At 34.2% G+C, this 26,407-nt stretch overlaps 2 protein-coding genes across 3 annotated transcripts; both read left to right on the top strand.

Annotated features, from left to right (window-relative positions):
* The first annotated feature begins 1,719 nt into the window (after positions 1-1,719).
* LOC136807764 (microtubule-associated protein futsch-like) lies at positions 1,720-24,899 on the top strand. 2 transcript variants are annotated; one of them, XM_067064381.1, is made up of 15 exons: positions 1,720-2,438; positions 5,089-5,319; positions 5,615-5,847; positions 6,011-6,271; positions 6,588-6,951; positions 7,217-7,365; positions 7,495-7,868; positions 9,542-9,830; positions 10,000-10,124; positions 10,466-10,565; positions 14,544-14,668; positions 15,124-15,250; positions 15,644-15,717; positions 19,854-20,001; positions 21,537-24,899. In XM_067064381.1, the coding sequence occupies exons 1-15, from the start codon at positions 1,883-1,885 to the stop codon at positions 22,443-22,445; spliced, it is 4,065 nt and encodes a 1,354-aa protein (XP_066920482.1). In that variant the 5' UTR covers positions 1,720-1,882; the 3' UTR covers positions 22,446-24,899. The 2 variants fall into 2 exon arrangements, with proteins under 2 accessions (XP_066920482.1, XP_066920483.1); XM_067064382.1 differs by lacking the exon at positions 21,537-24,899 and adding an exon at positions 20,635-20,760.
* On the top strand, positions 22,618-24,141 carry LOC136807834 (FK506-binding protein 5-like). The gene has a single exon (XM_067064455.1). It carries the CDS (start codon positions 22,618-22,620, stop codon positions 24,139-24,141), a length of 1,524 nt encoding a protein of 507 aa, XP_066920556.1.
* Positions 24,900-26,407: the final 1,508 nt, after the last annotated feature.

Raw genomic sequence — 26,407 nt, 5'->3', positions numbered from 1 at the left:
CATGTTATGACAGAAAGTATGATTGATAAACTTGGTGGAGTTATCAAAACAAATTTGTTGCCAAAGAGATTTAACAGTAACTGAAAATACAGGCCAGAATATCAACAGTCCTATGTTTCGACATGTTTCAAGCAATAGTCCCAAGTTGCAGTTGAAGGTATTTCTCGAGATGTTTAACAGGACAAACCAGCAAATCCCAACCCCGAAAATGGCAATTGCACACTCTGAAAATCGACTTTGAATTTTCAAATTTTTACTTGAAAACAATAGAAATTCATAGTCAGGCAGCTGGGGTCACACAAAAAAGTGCTTTACTTACAAAGTTTGCGAACAAGTTTCTGTTGGTTGTTTGAATAAATATGATCATTGTGACCACAAAATCATCAACCGGACACTTTGAAATTATTTACTGGGGGTGTCCGGGAACAATCCTGTTTTTGATGACGTCAGAAGCAATTAACGAAAAATTTTATGAAAGAAAATATGAACATATTACACACCGATCAACGCGGATTTTGACTATATCGATTTTTGAGAGCTTTCGAATGGTGGTATTGGGTTTTCATTTTGAAGAGTTTGTATTTTCAAATTTTTTGCCTCTCGGACCAGGTAAAAGTGACGTCGCGGTCATTAAAGAAACATTTGTAACTTTTTATAGAGAAATTTATGGGGCACACCATCACAGAGCCTATTTTACTAACTAGCCCAGAGAAAAATTTTAAACCTTTATTATTTGAATGCATGCCTTTTTAATACTCAAATATAAAAAAAATAAAATTTTTTAACTTCATATCTTCATATCATTTAACTTCATTCTATCGTCATATAGTCAAAAAAATCATTAAACTTGAATAGTCTCTGCGATGGAGTGCAAGGCTGAAACTTTCAGTGAAAGCCACATGAATATGGTTCATCCTATAAATGGAAGTTCATTCTATGGTGGCCTATCTTGAAGTGAAGGTGGTTGAACAAAATGTTTTTAACATTTTGATGTAACTGTCTAGATATTTGGGGTGTGTATTTTCGAAAGAAAAATCATTTGATAATCCCTGGTTAAGATTTTTTCCTGTGTTTATCAAAGCTATGAAGTAGAACTGAAAAGAAAGAGGACTTTCTCAAACAAGAGGGGCCATAAATGATCGTTGTACTACAAAATATGTGATAAACTTACACAACTATTCAGGTTACTTTACTTTACTTACATCCTGCAGACGTTTCACTATTCACTTCTCACCTAGCCTGGGAATCCAAGCTGATATTTTATTCATGAAAAAACAAAAAAATCCCTTACCAAAATTTTCCTCACATGTTTCAGTTACAAAATATAAAATAACCCTTTTATCATTCCTCATATTTTCCTTCGATTAACAAAAGTCTACGGCATTAACTTAGTAGCAATAACGGGGTTTCTCGATTTTATAAAAGAGACGCTTGGATTCCCAGGCTACTTCTCACCAGGAAATTAAATTTTTGATTCACACGAGGATTTCAAAACAAATCCTCGTGCTTTCAGTAGCCGTATATTTTGCCGAACAAGAAAACCGAACACCAATCAAAATCAGTGATATGTGGTTTGTTTTCATCCGTGGTTGCACAAACAAATAAATTATCTCGAGTTAGAATCTTAGAACCCTAACTTTAGAATGTTAATCAGAAATTCTACATTTTGAGTGAAACCACGGAAAGAGGCATTCCATTCCAATTCAAATTTTATCACCCAAATCAAATCAAACTGGAGCAGCAGAGAAGAAAAAACCGCGACAAACATCAGACGGTCGTGAGGAAGTCAAACGAAGAATTTTTATACTTTTTTGTTTTGGTGCTTTACATTTGCTTTTGACTTGACATTTTTCTTCAAAAAGACTTTGTTCTTGAAATTTTTATGGCTGTCGGTGAAAATGAATCTTTGCAGTATGACATCACAGACGACTCCGTCCCACCGTATAATCCGAAGCATCGATTTTCACTTGCTTTCAAGAGGGCAAGTTATCAAGCCCCAGAAGAAATTTGGAACTTATTCTCTGAGGCTGAAGACTGTTGTGACATTATAGATTATTTTAATGCTTTGATAAAATCAATGAACATTGACCGAAATATTCATGGAGTAGAACTTTATGATATTTTAAAATCGAAATTGACATCTTGGAAATGTCAATCCTTATGGGATCTTTTGAATGCTCGTTTAAAGCATAGTGAATACAAGCAGGGCAATGCTGCTAAAGGAAAAACTTGTATGATTATAGGATGCGGTCCAATAGGGCTTAGAACTGCAATTGAATGTCTTATGCTTGGTTGTAAGACCATCATAGTGGAAAAAAGAGATGAATTTGCAAGGAACAATGTTCTCCATTTATGGCCCTTTTTAATGACAGATTTTCGTAATCTTGGAGCTAAAAAGTTTTTTGGAAAATTTGGTGCTGGTTGTATTGAGCATATAAGTGAGTATTTTTTGTTTGAATTTATTTACAAACTTACAAAATTATAAATTTTTGTTAATAACGGTCTAATTTGATTTTTTTTGTTTTCATTATATATTTTTTCTTTATTCCAGTAGACTAAAAGACTAGTATTACAATATTATGAATTTCCCAGTATAAAATGAAAATTATAAGGTCAAGATCGGCCAATCCCATTGTTTGTGTTGCTAATAGAAATTAGTTGTCAAGTAGTTGTTATCATAGTCATTGTTTCCTCTCTATAAAAATTGTTGCATAATTGCTCTTTAGGAAATTTCAATAGTTGAAACTGCAATTCCATAGTATGGGGTCATTTTCTTTTGATTTAATCATATTATGATGTGAACAAACTTGAAACTTTTTTGAGATTTTAAGGACAAGGCAGTATCAAACACAGAATGATTAGATATTTAATACACCAATGTCTGATAAATCTTTTATGAGGAAAGTATTATGAAGTGATAGAATGGATTTTCTATTATTCATGAGATATCAGATTTATGTGATATAAAATAACTGAAAAAATCTATATTTAAAATCTGATTCTCTTTGTATGTAACACAGATACTTTCTCATAATATTTAAATGAAAACTGCTACATTAGCATTGAAGCCTTAAAAAGGAGTAAAACATACAGGAAGCTCTTGTTGACATTAAGTGAAATATGAAACATCATTTAATTCTGTCTTATCATGCATAACAAATGTGCAATGATATGACGCATTACATAAATGACATTTCAATTATGTCACTCATTTTATTATGAATTTTTTAAAACATCAAACATTTAGTAAAAAAGCCTGTCTTTTAAAATGAGAACACCAGATGTCTGTTCTTGATTGTATAACAATGTTTTAATGAGCTATTACAATCTTCAAGTAGAGCTGTTTTAAATCAACTGTAGGAAGATTAAGAATCATTTGACTTTAAACTGTTTACATACTACAGTTTACTAAGGTGCTTTGAAGTGTTGTTGAACAGTTATTTCTTAAGCTCCAAATTGCTTATCAGGGTCTATTTCACAACTTTGATTCCTTTTTTGTAAAAACTTTCTTGTGATTTCAAAGAATCTTTTGATTATCTGAGAAATATAATATTTCTCTAAATTTATACTTCTTAAAAGTATATTAGTGTAAACATGATTTTTAGCACTTCATAGAATTTATTGTAGTGCTAAACACATTTTCACATGGCCGTGTTATATGCTATTATCTGAGCTCTTACATTATGAAAACCCTTCCTCAAAACCTCTTCATACTTGATGCAAAAAATAAGGATAGAGGAGGTAGAATAACATACATTTCACCTTCTTCAAAACCTCTTATACAATATGGAGAAAATTCTCATCTTGTTGATATAGTGACATGCAATACAATAGCTTTCCCTTAAATAGGTCTTCAAAAACCTCTTTTTTTTCACTTCAAATGATAGAAGTTATTATTGTTTGTTTTAAAGACAACAATTTTATATACTAGGTGCACCACAAAAAAGTTTCTCTCTTTGAACTTTATTTCATGAACTCTAAAAGAGTAAACTCTGATGCATTAGAAAGGGGAAAGCTTTTGATGGGTTATTTATTGAATTAGGTTTATTGGATCAAAACTTACTTCCAAAAAGTGCTCCAAAACATCATCAAAATCGACCTATCAAATTAGAAATGTAAGCATATTTCATAGTTTCATCAATTTCAAGTGGTAAAAAATAATAATTCACTGTCAAATGACTTTTGTTGTACAAAGGGAAGTTGAATTCCAGTTTTAAAAAGAAAATTTGTGTTAAGTTAATGAATTAACAAACAAAAAGCTCTTTGTCATGCAAGAGAAGGATTCAGTTTGTTAAAAGTCATAGAAATGAAGTAAATTTACTTTAAAGAGAAAGATTTTGTAGCCCACACAGTGGCAATTTTGTAGCATTTGATATCTAAGGTAAGTTTACATGGAAATAAAATGCCTCTTATCAATAAACTTCTAACATACAGAAAAACAATGTTAATGCCAATGCTTCTAAAATTGTTTTAAAAGGAGAAAATTGGACTAACATGCTTGCCCGCAAAACACAGAAAGGGGTTTGATTCCCCTCTTGAGATTTTCCCCATCTTTTTTGAGAAACTGATCGTTTTGATTGTATATCACTTAATTACCAGATAAGAATTGCATTAAAAATGTAATGCATTGCAAATGTAACAGGTCCCCTTTTGAAACTTCAAATAGATGGACAGATGAATACAGAATCCTGATCAAAAGAAAACTTAACATGGTTCTGGGAAAATTGCTAGTCCTCTTTTTTCTCTTTTTGGAAGATGTCACACTTTATAAGTTTGGAGCTTACAAAAAGTAAACACTAAATAGATGAGAGTGAGTAGCCACTAGAAGGGCTACAAAATAGACACTAAGCAATAAAAAGAGATTTGCCAACACAATACCTATGATTAGTGGGTTAGGTTACATCCAGAACTTGCTATAAAAGATACCAATAGACTACCCACTTGTTGATAGAAACTCTTCCATGCTGTTCCATGATAAAAAAACCTGAAAAACGGTTTTTTTCTTACAATCTAATTTCATTATTGATATCAATCAAGGATTCGTTTATATATGATGTCATTTAATCCTCTTTTTTTTTCTTACCAAAGATATCAAGACACTGCAAAGCATTCTCTTAAAAGTTGCATTGATCCTTGGTGCAGAAGTTTATGTTGGTGTCTGCTTTAACAACCTGGTTGAGCCAGTTGATGAGAACACTGGATGGAGGGGCTCATTTCTTCCTGAAAATCATGTTCTTTCAAAAGCAGAATTTGACATCATTATTGGTGCTGATGGAAAGAAAAATATTTTACCTGGCTTTGAGCAAATCGAGCTTAGAGGTACATAGGCCATTTTTAAGAAAAGCAGGACAGCATCTCTGTAGATGGCCAAAAAGAGCACTTTTTCTAGTGTTCTCCACTAGGCTGTTTTTACCAAAATTTTAGTGATTTCAACGACCAATAACCAGATGCTACAAGGGCATGTAAAACAGCCTGGTATCATATCACCCTATTCTGCTTTTATTGAAGCTTCATCCAATGCAGAATGATCAAAGAAAATCCTGGGAAAATTTAAAAAAAAAAAAAGTGAGTCTGATAGCTTGTTCGGTTATACGGAATATTTTAATTTCTTTAGGTGCCCTTGCTATTGGAATCACCTGCAATTTTGTCAACAACAACACAATAGAAGAAGCTAGGGTCAACGAAATCAGTGGCATTTCATTCCAATACAATCAGAATTTCTTCTTGAAAATGGAAGAAAAATATGGTGTACGATTGGAAAATATTGTATATTACAAGGACGAAACACATTACTTTGTTATGACTGCACTGAAAAACAGCTTGTTGAAATTGGAAGTTTTAAAAGAGGTATTTGATCTCTTTTGTTCTTTATTTTTTTTCTCTAAAATAAAAATGTTTGTATTTAAAGTATTTTAAGATTCAAATCAATGATACCAAAATTCACCACTTCTAAAAGTTTTTAAAATGTTGAGAACAAATTATTTCACTTGATTTGTATCTTTCTTTTTAGGACTTTAGCGATCCTAGCAAGCTGATAACTTCATCAAACATTGACAAACAGAAGTTGATGGAATTTGCAAGATCTGCTGTAGACTTTGCAACAGATCATCAACTACCAGAAGATCTTGAATACAACAAACTTTCAAACGGAGAACCAGATATTGCATTATTCGATTTCACATCCCTCAAGAAAGCATCAAATGCCTCTCGAATCATAGAAAGAAACAAAAAGAAACTGCTTTTAACACTTGTTGGGGATAGTTTGATTGAGGTATATGGTAACTCAATTCTGTTCATCTAACTATGTAATGCATTCAGATAACAACTAAAAAAATTTCTTGCATATGTTTTTTTCAAACTTAACTTGGAGTGACAATAAGAATACCAGTTTGAAGCCCTTCAAAATAACCCAGAATTATCTGTTATCATCAATCAAAAAACTTTTAAAATAAAAATACCGTACATCCTGTGCCCAAGTTCAGGAGTTGCCATAAAGCCATTATGGTAATAACCGGGAGGGCACATTGCTATACATTGTAAAATAAAAATATACTTTTTCTTAAAGTATGCTTTTTTTTTTTCGCTAGCCCTTTTGGCCAACTGGATCCGGTGCTGGCCGTGGTGTTCTGAGTGCTTTGGATTGTGCTTGGCTAATAAAGCAGTATTGTAGCAACCATCCTCCCCTTGCATGCGTCAGGGAACGAGAAAACATCTACAAGCTATTGTCTGGAATAACAAATGACAGTCTTCAGAAAAATCACAAGGCATTCACTATTGATCCTAAGACAAGATACACTGCTTTTGATTCGAGAAAAGTATCAAACATAGCATCGCTACAATCTTTGTATGATACTGATGATCTTGAAAATGCTGATTTGTCAGTAACCAGTCCACAACAGAAAGAAAAGGATACAAGTTTTGTGAAAAAGAGAAGGCGAAGTAGCAGTGGGGGTATGTTTATCAGCTTTTTACTTTATTTTTACTTCATTTCGTGAGCTTGTGGGCCATTCCAGGAAAATGAATCAGGATCAGAGTGTACGTGATTGAAAAGCTCTTATGGTGTTGACAAAATGGTGCACAAGCTACAGCTCTTATACTGTTGGTATACAGTAAAATAGGTTTAATTGAAGCACCCATTCCTATGAAATATCCAAACTGTTTCTATCTTATTTTCCACTTTTTTATTTTCATGTCTTTTATTTCTTTTACACTCAAGGTGGCAAAAAGAAAACGATTACAAGTACACACGTTCATCCACATGGTCAGACTGTAGTAACTGGGAAAAAGCGAACATCTCCACTTAAAGACACGAAACAAGAGCCTACTGTTGGCAATACCAAACAATTTTGGGAAGAACATAACAAGGTTTAATCTCATTTTCTAAAAAGCTTTTTTTATGTGACATCCTGGGTTTATTTATTTTTTAGGCTAGGCTAAGTCAGGTTTTCTGCTTTTAATCTGCTTTTTTGTTAATTTTTTTTTTCCTTTATTTAGAAAAATCTTACAGACAGGGCCAAGCAGCATGTTTCAAAAGCCAAAAAGCGAACAACCCCATCTATCGAAGAAGAAGGAATTGATATGGAAGGCTGGAGTGAGATTGATGATGACGTCATTGAAGATAGTAAACTATCTGCACGATCAACCAAATCAATTAAATCAGCTCGTGATAAGTCTCCCAGAGAAAACAAAGAGAATTCATTGAAAAGGCAAAAAACAAAAGATAATCTCCTCAAACGCCAAAAATCCAAAGAAGCATTAAGTCCAACCAAATCTAAACCATCCAAAGCAAAAACACCTGACTCTAAAAAAGGAACCTTGAAAAAAGAAAATACAAAAAGGAAAATCTCTATGAAACAAGATCCAGCAAGGTATGATAAATTTCTCAAAACGTCTTCCTCATATCAAAGAAAACTAGCAAAGGGAACAAGTGGTTTGAATCAATCTACATCAAGTAATTCAGGAACTGTTGATCGTAAAGTAAGATCAAGCTCCAGAATTGCTGCAAGAGCCTCTAGTGTCAAAAAGCCTGCAAATGCTAAACAAAGTGTCACTTCCTCAAGGAAAAACACTTCAATCAATCGTACGGCAAATGCTAAAAAACTTCGAAGAAAGTCAAGTGTTCGAAAGACACTAGATACTTCTGTTCATGCTGGTAGACGAAAGATCATGACAAAAAGTAGTTCAAGTAATCTTTTGAAATCAAAGCAATCTTCTAAAGAAACCCCTGTTGAGGAGAAGAGTACGAAAAATTTGAAACGTACTGTAGCAAGAACTTCTCTTGATAGTACTGACATGTTGAAAGAAGAGAAACCGATGTCTTCTCAAGAGAATGATGCTAAACGACAAAGAATCGGTTCATTGCCTTTACCCACTATCAGTGTTACCTCGCCTGAAAAAACCTCTACATCATCAAGTGTTCCCATGTCACCGTCTCCTTTTGTTATTGAAACAACAAGTTTGTCTAATAAAGTTGGAAATCGATTGTGTCCTCTTGGAAAACGTAGTAGAGTTCCAGCTACGGGGATGGTCAGCAATTTTTTGAGAGATCACAGAGCTGCCAGTATATCAGTTTTCTCACCTGTTCAAGAAGTTGAAGACACGGCTGAAGATGTTTTTGATGGGATTCCGGAAGATGTGCCTCTTAACCAAACTGACAACCCGCCAAGAGCTCTCCGACATAAATTAAGACGCCAAAGTAACTTCAAATTAGTACGTTTGAACAGTATCAAAAACAAACGACGTTCTATGTTGAGAACTAGCCAAAAATTACTCTGATGTTTTTGTAACATCAAAATCTCAGGGCCCAATATACTGATGTAGATAGTGATGAAAAACTACTTGTTTTCTTTGCAAAGTAGTGTATGATGTTTCTTACTCTTAAGTTTTTGGGTCCTGAAAACATAAACGGTGCTTTTCAGCGCCATTGTATAAAGATATAATATATTTAAACATTCTGATATAACCAACACAACATTGCACATTTTAATATATACCACTTATATTAATTTATCTCAAATATTTTGCTTGAAAGTTTTTCTTTGATTCACATTTTATGTTTTTCTGTACATATTTTTGTGTTTGTTTGAATGAAGTGGGAAAAAATTTTGATTATTTCATATCGTACTCTTCTTTTACATTTGTTGTTTTTTTTTTTTCATGTTTTCATGTTTTCAAGCACTCATACTTGGTAAGAAACATCATGCACTTTAAGGATATTTTAAGCCAATTATCAATCACTCAAAACCTCGGTTACTATGCTTTGATATTTCCTCTGGAAAGGTGGAGTACCAACTTCACTTGTAAACGTTTTTTTTATATCACAGTGTATCACAATACCGTTAACTCTCTTGCTAATTCTCGGGAATCTTATTTGCTCGAATTATTGAGATATTCGAATTATAGAAAGCATTTTACGAGAAGGTTTTCCTGTGACGGGGACTGAGAATAGGTTTGAATTATAGAAGTTCGAATAAGCGAGAGCATTCTGTATATCAATCTCAATATTCTGTGAATGAAATAAAGTTGTTCTTTCTCGTTTCAGACCAGTTGATCCTAAAAGTTTTTTCAGAATTTGGTTAAATAAGATACAAGAAAAATTCAAGGAAAAAGCAAATATAAACCAGGATGACCCTGAAGCCGTCAATAACGGGCCAAGTGCCCTTGTCATGGCTACTCAATCAGCAGCTCTGGGAGGAATGGCCTTACCGATGCTATTGGATTGCAACAGGCCTCCAAAACGGAGGACAACAGATATAAAGTTGAGGGATTTACAATTAGCAAAGCAGGCTTTGCTAAATCCTTCAACTGATGCACATAAAGAAACACAAGACGTAAGATATTGATTGATTGATTGATTGATTGATTGATTGATTGATTAATTGGAATACTTTTCTTTATTGATGGAAAAAGATGATACTCTTTTCTTTTGATTTGTTATTGTTCCAAATTATCACCGAAGACATTTGCTCTGAGTAATTTCCAGTTTTTTTTTCTTTTTAGATCTCTGTCAAACGCGCTGGTAGCGTTCGAAACACAATTGAAAAACTAAAAGAAATCACCAAAGATGGCAATCCATCAAATTATTATGATTTCGTTAATAAAAAACCAAACTCAAATGACAAAGTGTAAGTGATTTTTTCTTGAATTTCAAGCAGCGAATTATCGTTAGCGTGGAAGGGATGAACATCTACATAAAGAATCTTTGTCATATAATTTTCTTCTTGTCAGTTGAACTGATTATTTGATATTTCAAAATTCCATCTAAAAGGCGTAAATTGATACTTCTTGTACATACCGAGAGCCCCCTTTTTAAGGGGGCAAAAATCCTGAATTCATAGAGGGTTGGGGCTAGCGTTGCAGACCAGTTTGATGTTACTGATGCTCAAAGTCTTTGTTCAAAATTGCATTCTAATCTTTGCGCTTTGGATATAAAATTTAAATTGTGGATCATTTTTAATCTGTTTAGTGATGGTAAATCAACGGATTTCACACCCAAAGTAATTGATGTAGAAGCCATGGTTCGAAAAGAAGAGAAAGAAGAACAAAAGAAATCTAAGGCTGTCAAGGTGATTACTACACTCTTCTATAAATTGATCTGTTTGTTGGTTAGCATTGCCATGTTTCTTCTTGCCATTGCACTTGCTTTTCATTACAGTATTGTTGTGTGAAGTGGGGAGACTTTTAGGCACTGATGTGTGGTTTTCATTGACTTTAAAAATCTGACAATAAAGTGAAGCAGGATTGCATCGTTGTTCTTAAGAATTTCTTTAGATCTTACTAATAAAAATGTTCCGCGCAATGTCTTTGATAATTTCAAAATGTTCATCAGTGGTTTTTTTTCTGGGCTCGACAATTTTAGCCTTGCTTTCTATTCGATTATGTTAAAAATTAGGGATCCTAGGTTCAGGATTAAAAAAATCGGTCTTTTCAGTCGGATTTTGCCAGGGAAACTTAAAATAGGTTGTTTTTAAATTAGAAATTTGAACAGAATAAAATCATGGAATGATCATTGTTACCAACTCACAATTTTGCTAAATTTGCATGCACTATTTGAAAATCAAAATACTTTTTGTACATAAACAATCAAATGATAGAAAAACAAGCTATAGCCTGGTTACCACTTTGAAATTTGACTTTCTCTACAGTGCTCTACTTTCTATGATCTACATTTTTTAGCGTTTCGAAAAAGAACAAGGAAATCAGGCTATAGCTTGCTCTCTCGTGTACATTACATATAATACAAGCATAATACTTATTTTTAATAAAATTGAAATTCAAGTTTGATTTATTTTTGTATCTTAAAAAAATATTTTTTAATGAATTTGCTATTGTAGATAATATTGAAAAAGTTAATGTTCAAATATAGTATAATATTTTCAATTTTCAGCAGTTGATTTGCAAACAATTTGTATACAACAGTGTACTCTGCACCCTTCGGAAAGTATTACGTCACAAAGTCCAATTTGGTTTATCACTTATGTCTATCATTATATTTATCGGTTATTATTATTAATTATTATTCTATTTTAAATGTTATTTATTTCAAAACTGTTTCGACTGTACCTTTTTGTCTCCAAGATTTTAGTGATTAAAAAATTTATCCTTAATGGATGAACTTTTCGTGTTCTATATTTTTGTGTTACAACAGTCCTGCACATATTATTTTGGAATAAACATACTGTTCAGTCTAGAATTTTTGTCTTTTCGTTTGTTGTCTTTTCATAGGTGTTTTTGTTTAGTGTTTTGAGTGTGAATCGGTTTTGCAAGATTAACACAAGTCTATCAAAGTTATATTATCATTCTATCTGACTTTAAACTAAAAGTGATCAAATTTTCGGCAAATATTTAACAAACTCTTTTTAAAAACGCTTGATTTTAATTTAAACTTTTCACCTTTTTTTGAAAAATGATACTCTGCAAAGAGTTTTGGTTGAGTTTTTTCTATTTTTTTTTGTTCCTACAAAACTATGTAGAAAATGTCAGGAATGTCAGCTAGAATAGTTGTTCAAAGAAAAACTTAGCAAGAAGTGATTTTAAAAACGATGTTTTATCTATAATAACTAAGCATGAGTTTTAAAAATGATCTTTAATATCAACTAAATTTAGTTTTGATAAGCTTAACCGTGATGAGTTCAAAGTGTTAAGGCTCTGTTTCCAACTTAGTCATAGTCATAACAATCGACTTCAACTGTCATGGCTTCACAGCTTAGTAGTGACGTATTCTCAGTTTTTTATACATACCACATTTTGAAAATATAAGTATTGTCTTCCTGTACTTGTAAAACATCCTTAATAGTAAGAGTTTCCATAGTAACTGTTCCGTCAAATACTCTTAAAGCAGATTTCATTGACATTATGTAATAATGCTTATTACAGCCTCAAAACATGAAGTCAAAACATTTTGTTTTCAGAACCCTCTTCAGCTTGAATATCAGTGTGCAGGATGGTCTCCAATTTGATCCCCTTTTTAAACATGTTCTGCCTTCTACGAAATGTTGTTAACCAGTAATTTCTTTCCAAAAAGCACAGAAAAAAATTTAAATGGTTTGTAGAGAAAAACTTTTTTTGTTCTAACATCCCCTTTATAGACCATTGTGGTACATGTTACCCTCTTTGCTGGGAACTAGTTTGTCCTTTCCCGAACTGTGGATATATAAATATTTTTTAATAACTGATCTGTCTAATGATATGCACCATTGCAATTTCTTCACGAAATTATGCAATTTTTCTGCTTTTGTTCCACCCAATACGTTACTTTTTCTATTGTTTAAGTAACGTATTGGGTGAAAAATTTTAAAAGTTTTCCTAAGACTCTCCAGTGGTGAATATCATGAATTAGCACGAGGAACATGTTTCAAAGATTGATCTTGAACAGTATTTTTCCCCTCTTGGATTCTTGGTTGATCTGAAATAGAATGTTTTATCTTCTATTTCTTGCCCACGAAATGAATTGTTTTTATCGTTTCGACTACTTGTTTACAGTACGGCAAACCTTTGCGCACATGTTTTGCCATGGTTTTGACTAGGTAAAGACTTAACTACACACCGATGTTATTTTTATTTTCCATTTTTATTTAACTGGTTTCATAAGTGAGTGATGTATGTAAATGAATTATCTCATCTGCATACGTGCTATTAATGAAATTGGATTCAATTATTCCATTGGAGTCAGATGCTTTTAATCTTGTGTTGAATAGCTACTATCGTTTTTAAAAGCTAAGCTAAATACGTCAGGATTTGTATAATGCAGGCTTTTGGTCAATACTGCTGTAATTAAAAAACTTAAACTTTAATTGATTGATTGAGAAAGCTTTCCTTGTATGATTAGCATATACAGCAGCTTGGTGTAGTTTTTTTTTGCAAGCACCGAATGCAGGGATGATTCTGATCATCTATAAACCAAATGTAAGCTGATACAAATTTCTTATTTTTTACTTTCTTAGATTTTTTTTTCTTTCTAAACTTTGATTTTTGTTTCACTTTTTGTTTTATAAAGGATTTAATGAAAGCTTGTTCAAACTGTTGATCTCACTTGTTTCCAAACATATATATTTGTTTACTGTACAACTTCATACAAACATTGTTCCATATCTCCTACCCCCTGGAAACACACTAAATATGTGTAAGAAGCCAAGTAGTTTGCAGTTCAATTCAGGGGGTTGTGTAGGTCCAAATGACTCTAGCAGATTAGGTTTGAGCTATTAGAAAGAAAGTTTTGCTCGTTAGTTTTCGTGACCTCTGTTTTTTATATGTAATATTTATCTCCTGAAAATGTCTGCTCGGTCGAGAAAAAGTTCTTGGAGTTCAACACCTAGTAGCTCAGGAGAAATCGATGTTGTTTTCAAGAGACGTGCAAGTTCAGTTCGAGTTCGCAGAAAGTCTTATCAGTACGTAACGCCCTGTACACACGATGATGTTCTTGCATTTCGAAAGGTGGAGTATATTTATTGGATTTTCATGATAGTATTATCTTTGATCAGATTTTCTTTGTATCCAGTTAAGCTTTTTTAGAATTAGTATTTACAGTAAAAACGTACGTGGTTTTTTGTGTGATAAGATGTCTATGAGATAACATACCACTATAGTGCTTCTATTATAGATATAGATAGTAGATAACTTCAGTCAAAATATTTGTTATTTTTAAAGCTGTTCCTGCCTTCCCGAGGTTACGCTTTTGACCTCACAGTATGATTAATTTTGTTTTACTCTTCGGCTATTCTTTGGAATCCTTTCCATGAGAAGTATAAACAATTTAACCACAGAAAATAAAGGGAAAATAGTGAGATTCGAGCATGATATTATTGTCCATTTGCACGTTAAATGGGCACTCTTTGATACAATTTCAAAACCAAGAAACCTATACAGATCCCTTGAAAACGATTTACACATTGCAGTAACAAAGTGCATTCTTGCAGCGATTCGGGTTTAGTCACGTCAACTTTAAAGGTCGGTTTTTGGAAATTTAAAATCAAAACTTAAATTCTGTGGAATCTCATCATTATGAAAGCTTCCGAAAATACAATGACTATCTTTTACTTTGCTAGGCAACATGGAACTTGACGTCATCAGATAGTGAAGCTCAACTTCGTGCTTCTTTGGAAGAATTTTGCGAGCCTCAAACACCACTGGCGTCGATTCTCATGCTGCAAGTTCTGTACAATATTCACAAGTGAGTCTTCACGGTTCTATCCTCTGATATCGAGTTGTTGTCACTGAATACTCTCCGTTACCTAATAAGCCTCTCCTACCGAAAATTATATTGACACCCCCCTCACTGCTTAGCCCAATGTTTTTTCACCCAGGACATTCATATCTTTTTATTCTTTAGTTAAACCCTACGCTGGTTGTTGTGATGGACCCGCTTTCTTTAAGATACCCAAAAATTCAATTTGTTTTATTTCTCTGTATGATTTATCTTTGCTACGAGACAAGAATCAAGCTTTTAATACATTGATGATGATAAATAATGTTCGGGATTTCGTTGATCAAAATCTACTAGCCTTAAACATTAGTCTGTTAAACGGTTTACTAAGTATATATTTTGATCTTTACAGATCAGGTCGAGATTTAATTGTTAAGTTTTCAAGGGTTTTAAATGTTATCTTTCTTATTTGAAATTTTCAGACGAATTTACGATGAGCCTCACGTGGAAAAGTATTACCGCATTTTCATCAAAGGGACCGTCTTCGAAAGATATGTTTGGCAATTAGAGGGAGCTTCCAAATTCCTTCAGTTTCTCGGATGGATTAAGGTAAGGATATTAAACAAGTCGTCCGGTGAGAATTATTTAGGGGTGATGTAAAGGAATAGGATAAAAATCTCGTTTTTTAATGGGCGAGAACTTAACGTTTTTGATCTTTTAAGCTCAAAAATCCAGTGAAGATCTTTTAAAATTATAAAGCCTTTAACATTTAGCTGATTTGCTGAAAAATATTTTCCAAATGCCGTTACCTTTCTATATACACATATAAACGATATCAAAATTGGATATTTTTCGGATTTTAAACTTTTTCAACATAAGAATTGGTCATCAAAACGATACAAATGAATTTACAGTCGACTTCATCACCTTCGTCGGAAAGCAGGGGTTCAGAGTATATACCAACGGTCTTCTTTTCAACCATAATCTCTTTTCATTTCATAGTGTGGCAATTACATTGTCTTATCCAAGAGTTATCCAGTCGCTACAAGTCTTAAAGTCATCGAAAGTGTTCTCAGGTAGGCTTCAATTATTTCCTGGGGCGGGTGTGCAGAAGATTGATGGTAACATGTGCCGCTTGGTTTTGGAGAAAGGGAATTCAATGCCAACGTTGTTGATTTCTAGGATCTAAATGAGACTTGACAAATCTTCTGGCATAAAAACAATAAAGTTTTATTTAGGTGATCGCTTAGGCTGCTGGCATCCACCAACGGAATCATACTTCTTACACTATCTGGGGTTTTGTTTGTAGAGGTCAGGTCTGCGATTCAGGCTTGTGATCGGTTAGCTCTTAAATATCAAATATAAGGCTCTTACTGTAAACTTTCTGAATTTTGCATATCCATCAGTTGATACACTCTCGATAACCGTTGTGAAATGCTGCTCAAAAATTTCTAGGAACTGAATTAAGGACAATGTCATCAATGATAATGCGCACCGAGTGAAAATTTTTATCTTGTAACCAGATGTTGATTAAAGATTTATTGAAGGAAGTCTAAATCAGGGTGTTTGAAGATACACCTCTGTACGTTAGAGCTTTAATAGATTAAGGAGGATAGTGATTACACAAAATGAAGCTTGCACAGAAGAAGGTCTCCTTTTACCTGATATCATTAGTTTTTTTTTCATTTTGTAAATTAGACTTCTTCAGTCAGGCTGTCCATTCGAAAGCTTTAGACCCGAGCTGACCCAAGAAGTTTCGCATACTTTTTTGGGGGGCAGGAGATGATTTGGCTATTTGGACGATGCACTGAGTCAAGTGTGCCTTTGCCACGATTGTCAAGAACCCTTATTTTGTTTCTGCGATACTTTACTTCTTGGAATCGATAAAGGTGGTTTTCCAAGCATTTGGCGAAGTTTGAATAATCTTTTGGAATGTCGTATCAGTATAAATGAAAGTATGATAAAATAATCATATGAAAGACCCTTCAAGCATCTTATTTATTTACTAAGGGAAGCAAGGGGGGTGGCTCGAGGCCCTCAAAATCTCAAGATTGACAAGTGCTATGACCTTGAAATTTTGACCAGATATGGTAGATATGGATAATCGAAGATAATTTGCAAAATTTTGGCTCGGCCACCTGTCTCGTTGGTATTTTACAGACCAGAATGTAAACTTGAACAAAATCATGTCATGTTTTGACTGATTGACTCGTTCGAATTGACTGAAGTTTGATCCTGAAGGCTAAAATGTCATTAAAAAGAGGCTAGTATCAGAAAAAATTGGTTTCTGTGAGTTTTTGTTACTTTGCAGACTGGAATGTTTTGGCTGCAAGCTTGTATCATCCATACCTAACACTTAATTTCAATTTCAAGTCAATAGCATTTTCCAATCGCTAGATATAGTATCCTAGAGCTGATTTAGGCAAAAAGGCCAATTTTAGGTCGGTGTGTAAAAATTGATCCAATGTACCAAAAATATGTCACGTAGAGTTGCCTCACAAAATTTGAGCCAGAATAATTAAAGCAGTGTTTTCGGTATTTCTAAAGAATGATGACGTCAGGTGGCAATGACTTATCAATTGCCAAAGATGCCAATTCATATTTCGTCGCAGTAAAATAAGAGTGCTTTATGTCCAAAATCACTGTTTTGCAGAAATCGAGTTTAAAGTTTTCATTATTTGCTTGAGCCTAATGACGAAGACTTATTGTAAAATTTTCAAGTGTTTTCACTAATTCTGCCTTTTTGGTAGTTGTGTATCACATTTTTGAAAAAAAAAATCAATGAGTGCGACATTGAGTGTACCATAATGGCGCGCATTCGTCAACAGAAATGGACATAAGGCATTTTTCTTCTATAAATTTCACTGGAAAATGGACTTAAGTATAAATTGCTTAATAAAAGTGATGAAAACAATCCCACAATTTCAATTAAGAAACTGATAAACAAAAAGCAGGTAGATATAATAAGTTTCTAGTCGTTTTATATCAAGAATCTATTCTTAATCTATCAACTCATAACATTTAAATTAGCTTAAGTCCACTTTATTCTAGCACATGTAAAAGTAAAAAGCCTTATGTCCAAATTTGGACAGCTTTCTCCCAAATGAGATAAAATCCAAGAAATCTAAAGTCACCATTCAAAAGAGCACAGCCTTGTGTCCCAAAAAATGTAAAAAAAAAAATTTTCAAAAAATGGACATAAGGCACTCTTATTCTACTGCGACGATTTGGTGCATTTTTAAAAGTAAATCAAATCAATATTGGATAAATATTTCAAAAGTTATAAAAAAGATTCGTTTTTGGGGGAGGGCTCCCAAGATTATATATATTTTGAAGAGTTAAGAATTTCGGGGCTCAAGGTCCCTGGAAGTGAATTCCACTTGTTTGATTTGTATCCCATATACAAATCTTAATTCTGCTACTGAATATGAGTGTTTCTGATACGTTTAGTGCAAGAAATGTCAGGTCACTGTCTTGTTTGGAGTGTTTTGTTTGCTTTCGTTGGTTACTATTGACAAGTGTTTTAATTTTTTTCCTTTCCAAATTGGTTGTCTGTTTTCCATTACAAATAAAAACGTCACCAAACATCAAAATTTCGTTAAACCTTTAGTTGCCATGGAAATATTCCGTTTCTAGGTCGGGATAAGTAAATTGCCGTCACTTGGAAAAGATTGTTGACTTCCTTAATTTAGCACTAGATTATTTTTCTGTTTGTATATTTACAATGGGGCTTCATAATGTTTTTGTTATGACCATCGTGAAATTGCTGGCTTCTTTACTGCTTTGTAAGGTCATTATTTTTTGCAGAGATATTGCTTGTGTTGTTTTCGCGCTATAGAAAACGACCTCCGTTGAAGAAGAATGAAGCATTTCTCTATTGATGCAATTTTTGAGTTCGATATCGACATAGTCATTAATATCGTGCGTACTTAGTTGCTAACCATTAAGAAATTGTAATTGCTAGCTTTAATTGATCAGTCCTCTAATTTGAGAGAGAAAAATTCATCTTTAATAAAATGATGTGGACATAACCTCCTGGATAGTTATACTGGTGCTTCATGGAACCGGGGGTTTGATGATTTTTTTTTTGTATTAGCCAAGAACTAGATGATTGTTTGAGTACAGACCTATAATGTGGTCACCAGATGTCATAGAGAGATTATTACAAGAGTCATAGTGACAACAACATAAACTGTCTGATGTTTTATTTTGTCAAGAAGTTTATTTTCATGAAATGTTTTATTATTTTTGTTTCTTTTTTTCACATCTGGATTTGGTGTTAAACGATGTTTTCTTATCGAAATAAAGACCGAGATTTTATAGATTTGTGTAAATGTTTATCCAATTTGACGATAGGAGACTTGTTTTATGTGTGCGATCTTTATTTGATAGCAATTAATAAATAGGGAGGCGTTAGGAAGAACTCATCTGGAGCTCTTGAAGAAGGCCTATTTTCAAGATAAGAGAGATCCTGGTTTTGATCTCTTTGATGTTCTCTGGTTTTGAACTTTTGAACGATTTGAACTTAATGATTAGAACTGGATGATCTTTGTTTGTGAATATTAGATTTAGTTTATAAGAGATCTTATTTTATCAACTCTACCCTTCTAGTAAAATTCTAAATCGTTTAAATTTCTCGAAAGTATCTTTCCAACGGAATTTTGATTCTATACGTGAACTTTGGATTTGTTAATCGATTTATCTTTTTCCTTGAAAAGATTTAGAAACAATAAGACACAAGAAAAACTGTGAATATTTGACTTATCTTATGCAATAAGAAGCTTTTTAAAAGCTGTTGGTATTTCAATAATGGATACTATATACTCCTGGTTTGGTCTCAGTCGTGAACAAGTTAACGAAGAAACGGATGAAGAGTAAATATCCAAGCTTCTTTTCTTCTTCTTCTTCTTCTTTTAACTTTTGAAAAAAAACGATCCATAGCGAACTAATTTTAGTGTGGACGCTCTACAATAGGACTAGTTTTCTAGAGAACTTAAATCACATTATCACCTAAAGTCATTACACTTAACCAAGTTATAGAATTCAAGGAAAGAGGTCCAGAGGAGAATATTAAAATGGCTCACAAAGTAACGTTGAAGCCGGTAAAAGCTCCTGGTGTTCAAGTCTCCCATTAGTCGGCAAAGAGGAAATCTATAAAATTCCACCCTAAATAGAAATTTTGTTTCAATTTTCCTTTCTAATTGTTTTTTAGGCGAAAGAAGAAAGCTGAGGGTGGTATCAGTCGTCAGACTTCCTTGAAAAACCGTCATCCAAACGTTGACATCATTGGAGAAGATGAAGTAGTGGCCTCATTCACTAAGGTTGAAAATGACATTGACAGTGGTGTTGAAGATGTCGAGGTAGGTTGACCAATCAACTTTTTGATCAAAAATAAATTACATATTTTTAATGGGGAATCGATTTTGGAGTTTGATAAGTGACCTTCAGCTCTTTTGCACTGTTTGAAATAGCTACACCTGAATTTCTATGAACAGTCCTGTGGTCCTTGAATACTGCCTTTTGGTGTTTATTAGGGTTTTGAGTCATAAATGATTAAAAACCACCAGCCAATGAAACATCAAACATCCATGCAACATCATAAATGCAACATACGTTCTGTCAAACTTATTATCTAACGATGTCATTTAATAAACTGTCAGAAGGAGTTGCTATTTACTAGTTGCCATGTTTTAAACGTCCAATTAACACAACTGACAGTGGATTGTTTCCTGAATTTTGCAATTTAATTTTTCTCTCGTGGATCTGCTTTTCAAATTCTTAAAAGTAATATTAACATTTTTTGAAACATTTAACCTTTAATCCTTAAACTTCGAAAATCCTACTACCTCTAAATGTTACTGAAACAGAATATTTCATACAAAGAAAATGTGGCCGAGAAGACTATTCTTTTAAAGTCTACCAAATCCACCTACCAGTTCGATTGTTCAAAAAAGATTTATTTTTGGTGAAACTTTCTTTCTATATTCTTGCAGGAACATTCTACGTCATCCACGTCAAACGTCATGCGTCGTTTCGTGAGACGTATACGTCAAACTACCGATAAACGATATCAATTTAACAATAACTATAACAAATAAACCTTCACAATGACTAATGGTAATGAATAAAGTTTGCGCAGTATTAAAACCTTAAAACCTTAAAGTTAAATTCCATAAATTGGGGTAACTAATATTAGCAAGTGTGTAACTTTAACAGGAACTTTTATCTCGAAACATCGGAGTTTCCTGTCTGTAAATTATAATCAAGCTAGAATGTAAAAGTATGTATCTTTAATTGACCAATTTTAATAGAAGAAAATTTAATCTGACAACATAAATAATGATAACGATAATGATAAAGTTGAACCCAAAAGCTTATTCTGAAATCGAAATGTATTGATGTATGAATCTATAAGACAGGGTTCAGACAGACCCTGGAAAACCTGGAAAACCTGGAAATATGATAAATTTTCAGAAAGATCAGGGAAACTCAGGGAAACCCAGGGAAAAATTTTTTTTTCCCCAGTCTGCTCAGGGAAACTCAGGGAATTTTATTTTTTGAAGAATGAATGGAAAAAACAGATTTAAAAGTTTTTTTAGTTTTAAAGTGTTTATTCATATGCAGTATTGGTAGCTTTAATTTTTACCTTAGGTTTACCATTTGATTTGTGTGCCTTTTGTTTAAAGATACATCTCTTTTGACTCTGCTTAGTTTTTATGGTTTGCTTGATACTCAGGGAAAAAATAGCTAAAATGAGGGATTTCTCAGGGAAAAAACCTTTGAAAATTAATTAAAATTCAGGGAAACTCAGGGAATTTTATTTTCGAAGGTCTGTCTGAACCCTGTAAGACTTAAAACCCCATTAAAACCAACTCCTCTCTTTTCCTCTCTTCAGGCCAGTCTTCGACGTAAGCCGAAATTGCGACGTGTCGAATCCAAAGAACATTTACTGGGTGAAGAGGAATACGTCGTCGTTGATTTTGTCGGCAATGTCGAACTTTCCAGTCGTAAGTCGTCAAGAGTTGAGCAACCAGATGATCTGCAGTTGGATGTCCACCTTGATGAGGAGGAACCGGAATCAGCAATTGGAATGACACCTCCTTCATCGCAATCGCCAACGTCGAATATATCCCCTACATTTGATGATATTTCAGATAACATTTATGTTGCTGCTTCACCAGAAAAGCCTTCAGTTGAGATCTCCACAAACGAGAAACCCGAAGAATCTCTTATCGAGAAATCAGACATTGACGTCCCTTTCACAGACAACCAGGAACGAGCCGATGTAGAAATCAAGATTGATGTCGACGTACCGGTTGCTCCAATTTCAGAATCTAAACCAGAGGAAGTTTTACCAAAGCAATCCGATAATGTTGCTGAGAAGCCGAAAAGTAAAGGCTTGAAGGGATTAAAAAACAGACGAAAAACTGAAGAGATACCAACTCCACCAAAGGCTGAAACTCCACCACAAGCTGATTCACCCACTTTGATGTCTCGATCATCATCCAACCGAAGTATCAGTTCGCGACGGAGTATTGATGAATCAGGCAGCAGACGTGGTTCACCTCGGACCAGTACGGTATTACAAAACAAACTTTTATTTGATCAAAAGGCTTCAGGTCAATTTAAAAAGAGTCCATCATCATCGTCGACAACCAGTTTGAATTCGTTGCGTGAAGGACGGCAGGAATCGTTGAGAGGCTCCAACGGAAGACCTGTATCAGGGACAGTTGCTGGTACTTTAAGCATGTTTGAAGCCAATTCACCTGGAGGACGCTCCAAGAATGCTACTAAGAAAAGCTGATAACAATTGGGGCGCTTCCCTCGAAACGAAAGCTACACCCGTGGCGAAGGTTGAAGAGCCGGCGCCGACACTGGAAAAACCACCCGTCGAAGAATCCAAACCAGTATCCACCGGCAAAAAGAAGCGATTTCCATTTAAGAAAAAGAAGTCATCCAATATTTCAAACAAAAATATGTCGGAAACACCATCGGGAGACGTCCAACTCGTTAGTGCAACTCCGGTCAAGAGTGACTTTCAAGAGCGTGCTATTGACGTCCCCACCGAAATTGTTCAAGCTACGGACGCTGCAGAACTAAAGGTGGAAGAACCGATCAATGAGAAGAAAAAGAAATCAGGATCTTTAATGTCACGAATGAAAAGACGAAGTCGTAAAAGTTCCACTGAACATTCTGATAACGAGTTGACCACATCGGTGGAGATTGCAGCCAAAGTTGAAGATCCTGTTATCGAGGAATCGTCTACTCATTTACCGCCAATCGTTGATACTGGTGTTGATCAAACGTTACCAGAGCAGTCAGTTTCTATTGATGTCAAGCAACCTGAACCTTCACCAGCTCCTATTGAGTCTGACGCATCCTTTTCGATCGACAGTAGACAAGTAGCTTCTGTTGAGGATTTGGTGTCACCAGAAGATGACCCACCAAGTCCTGCTCAAGCCTCAGAGGAGGTGAAATCTTTGTTAGAAAGCATCATCGATCGTAAACCATTCGAAGATAGTTCTTCTACCACTAAAAAGAAGAAATTAAGATTGAAAAAGAAATCGAAAAATAAAATAGAAACTGAGAAACCTCTTCCGTCAGTTGAACTTGTCGTTACACCGACTCCCGTTAAAGAAGAAGTCGTTGACGAGGGAATCTCCGAGAATAAAATCACTGATGACGTGTCGATTTCTGATTGGCCAGAAGAAATGATGAATGATAACAACAATGACGTCATCGTAGAGGACGAGAAAAAAGTCGAACCGTTACCGACGATCGAAGGAGAGCTGGAAAGCCCGTTAGCAACCAGTGAATTGATACCTCAAATATCAGTCGAACCAGCTGATGATACCGTCACTAATGACGTCACTGACGGACATGATGACGGAATGATGGACGTCAGTTTACATGATGATAACGCTAGTAGTATTTATTCGCCCGACGATGACTCTTTATCGATGACAGGCTCTATAAACACTGAGAAAAAGAAAAAGAGACGCTTCAAGTTTGGTCTTCGTAAAAGCAGTAGTAAGAAGAAAGAGAAACAACAACAGCTCTCCCCTCAAAACGAATCAGACATCTGGGAGCATAATGACGATCATAAATTAGAAAAGAAAAATTCGTCCAAGAAATTGAAGCGTCCCAAAAGTCTTGATTTCCTTGCCGATGTCATCCACCCGAGTCATAAGAAAGATGATAAAAAACAACGCCCGGTTTCTGTGGCGGAACACGCCGAAGAACAACCGCCTGCTCCTAAATCGCCTACTAAGAGAAAAACATTAAGCTTATTCAAGAAGAAGAAGAAGCAGTCGTCTTCGGATACATCAACTCATGACCGCACAATATCTGATGTCGAATCTGATCAAGTTCCGTCACCCACTGATGTTTTTAAAATACCGGACGTGGTTGATGGCGGAAATAAAAACGGACATGCAACTTTATCAGTTGATCATTCAGAGCATAGTGTAAACACTGAAATGTCGCTATCTGTTAAATAATTTTATTGGAGACGCCATTCCTTTCTTAGATATGTTTTTTTTAGAAATTAGATTTTTTAGAGATCCCCTTTTTATGATAAATTTTAAAATGAGAGGTCCCTTTTGGCAGATTGCCCCCGGTCTTATGTTTTTAAGCCTGACTTTTTAGCTTTAGAGGTTTTTGTCTATAAGATTTTGATAGATTTTAGAATTATCTTTATTGTCAACGCCTTTTATATTTTCCCATAGAATGATTAAATTTGCAGTGGTGAAATTTTTAAACCCTTTTGAAACACAGGATTCTTAAGATCCCTATTATTCGCTACTATCTGACACTCTCCTTTGTAAATGGTCTCTATATATTTTTAAGGTGAGTTTTTTTCAATTTTCTTCTTGAACTTTTGTGCATATTTTATAGAAATATTTTTATAGATTTTTTTTGCTGTAAAACTTTAAAAGTGACTTAAAAGGTTTAGAGCTTTGTTTTGGTGATTTTTTTTTTTTTTCACACGATTTCATACGAACGTAAATCGAAAAATGTGCTCTTCAAAACCACGACATTCTGGACAAGCTAGACACTTTGCCCCACGATCCACAATGTTTTTACCTTTTTATCGTTTACATTTTATCGACCTTGATACGCCATACTGCCTGTTTTTTATCCTTTTTCGTACGTTCTATAGATATACCATAAATTGTGTTTTAATTTATAATTTTGTGTAAACGTGGTTATTTTGTTGTTTTAAATTTTGGGAAATAATTTTTTTCATACACTTCTATACTTTCATGCTGTTATATCGTATTTTTGTAAAATTTTAAGCATTTTTTAGAATTTGTAAAACTCTTTCTTTCAAATCAACTTTCATTCATTCAGAATTTTAATAAATATTTAATATTTATTCTAAATGATTTTCGTTCCATCCTTAAAACCTACAGGGTGACAGATAAATGTTCGGTACCGTTCAAGTGTTGTACACATTTTTTATCATAAGCAACTACCTTCAGGGAAGAAATTTTGGCGGGAATTTAATTTGGCAGACCATGAATTTCAAGGTTTCAAAATCAGGGTGAAAATGTTGAAAATAAACCCGTTTAGGGTCAAAATCAAGTATCAAAATCAGAGTGAAAATGTTGAAAATAAACCTGTTCAAGGTCTAAATAGTGAAAAGTCGAACGAAATTAAATTTGGCGGGAATCTTGTTTTGCGGATGGTGGAAAAAATAAAAATCCACAAAAGCAGTCAAATTTTCATTTTCTTTCCAACAAAATTTCTTCCCTTGAGGAAGTACAAAGATAGTACAACATAGTCTTCATGTCAATTGTATTAAATGCCTTTCTAAAATCGCTAATGGTTAATACACCCCTGTGTCACAGACCCGCTGAGACCCCAGCCTCATTGGAAAATTTGTTCTACCGGAGCTGTGAGACACGGGTGCGTTAAAATATATCTTCTGTATTCTCGTTTCTAAACTATTCTTCTAATGGCCGGGTAGCTCCAGTAGTTGGTAGATCATTCACCTTACAATTCAAGGGTTTTAGGTCTGATCTCCGGTCACACCGCCAAGAAGAAAGTTAAGAGTTCCTCTGCACCGCCATCTCAGCGAATGATCTAGTTGGTAAGTTACTGGGAACTGAGAGGAAGTTTGGCACTCCACCTCAGCATTCGACTCCCCAACTGCCGGCTCAGTCGACAGTCATCAAATGACTCTAGCTTACTGACCTCTTCTACTAATCGAGTTAATAATATTGCTAGTGTTCCAACACAGAACTTCTAACGGAGTTAATCCAGCAGTTTGTGGGACCGTGTCAGATTTCTTCAGAGCCTAAAAGAATGACCCTGACCAGCGGCGCATCCCTGTACCCAATTTTGCCTAGTCCCCCTGCGAAAGATATCGCCCAAAGACCATCGAAAGTCAACACTAAAAAGGAACTTATTTCATGGTCAACCAGCACAGTGATAGCCCTCAAAGATTGAGGATTTCTTTATGTTATGAAAATGAAGGTCACAGAATAATTCGACTAGAAGTTGTTTTTTTTCTTCTTCATTTTTCATCTTCATTCTCTATAATTTTGTTTTTGAAATGTTCTCTATTTTATGATACCCCACTCCTCATTATCTTTTCAACAAGCAAAAAACCGCAAATCCATTCTAATTCTCCACTGCAGAATATATTGAGACATACTTTATTTAACTTTTTGCAAAGTAAATGTGAACAATGCTCACCCTCAACCAAAGTACACTATTTTTGTAAAAGAAAAATCGTGTATTTCTTTTTGAGAACAACTC

Source organism: Clytia hemisphaerica, unplaced genomic scaffold (genome assembly GCF_902728285.1).
Source record: "Clytia hemisphaerica strain Z4C2 unplaced genomic scaffold, Clytia hemisphaerica genome assembly, whole genome shotgun sequence".
Classification (NCBI taxonomy): domain Eukaryota; kingdom Metazoa; phylum Cnidaria; class Hydrozoa; order Leptothecata; family Clytiidae; genus Clytia; species Clytia hemisphaerica.
The sequence above is the reverse complement of the archived record's forward strand: the minus strand, read 5'-3'. Positions and strand labels throughout refer to the sequence as shown.

Excerpts from the sequence above, each read along its gene's own strand:
- LOC136807834 (XM_067064455.1), top strand. The coding sequence starts at position 22,618 with ATGTCGGAAACACCATCGGGAGACGTCCAACTCGTTAGTGCAACTCCG.
- LOC136807764 (XM_067064381.1), top strand. The coding sequence starts at position 1,883 with ATGGCTGTCGGTGAAAATGAATCTTTGCAGTATGACATCACAGACGAC. Across the intron at positions 6,272-6,587 it reads TTGGGGATAGTTTGATTGAG|CCCTTTTGGCCAACTGGATC; the intron begins GTATATGGTAAC and ends TTTTTTCGCTAG. Across the intron at positions 7,869-9,541 it reads ATGAAACAAGATCCAGCAAG|ACCAGTTGATCCTAAAAGTT; the intron begins GTATGATAAATT and ends TTCTCGTTTCAG.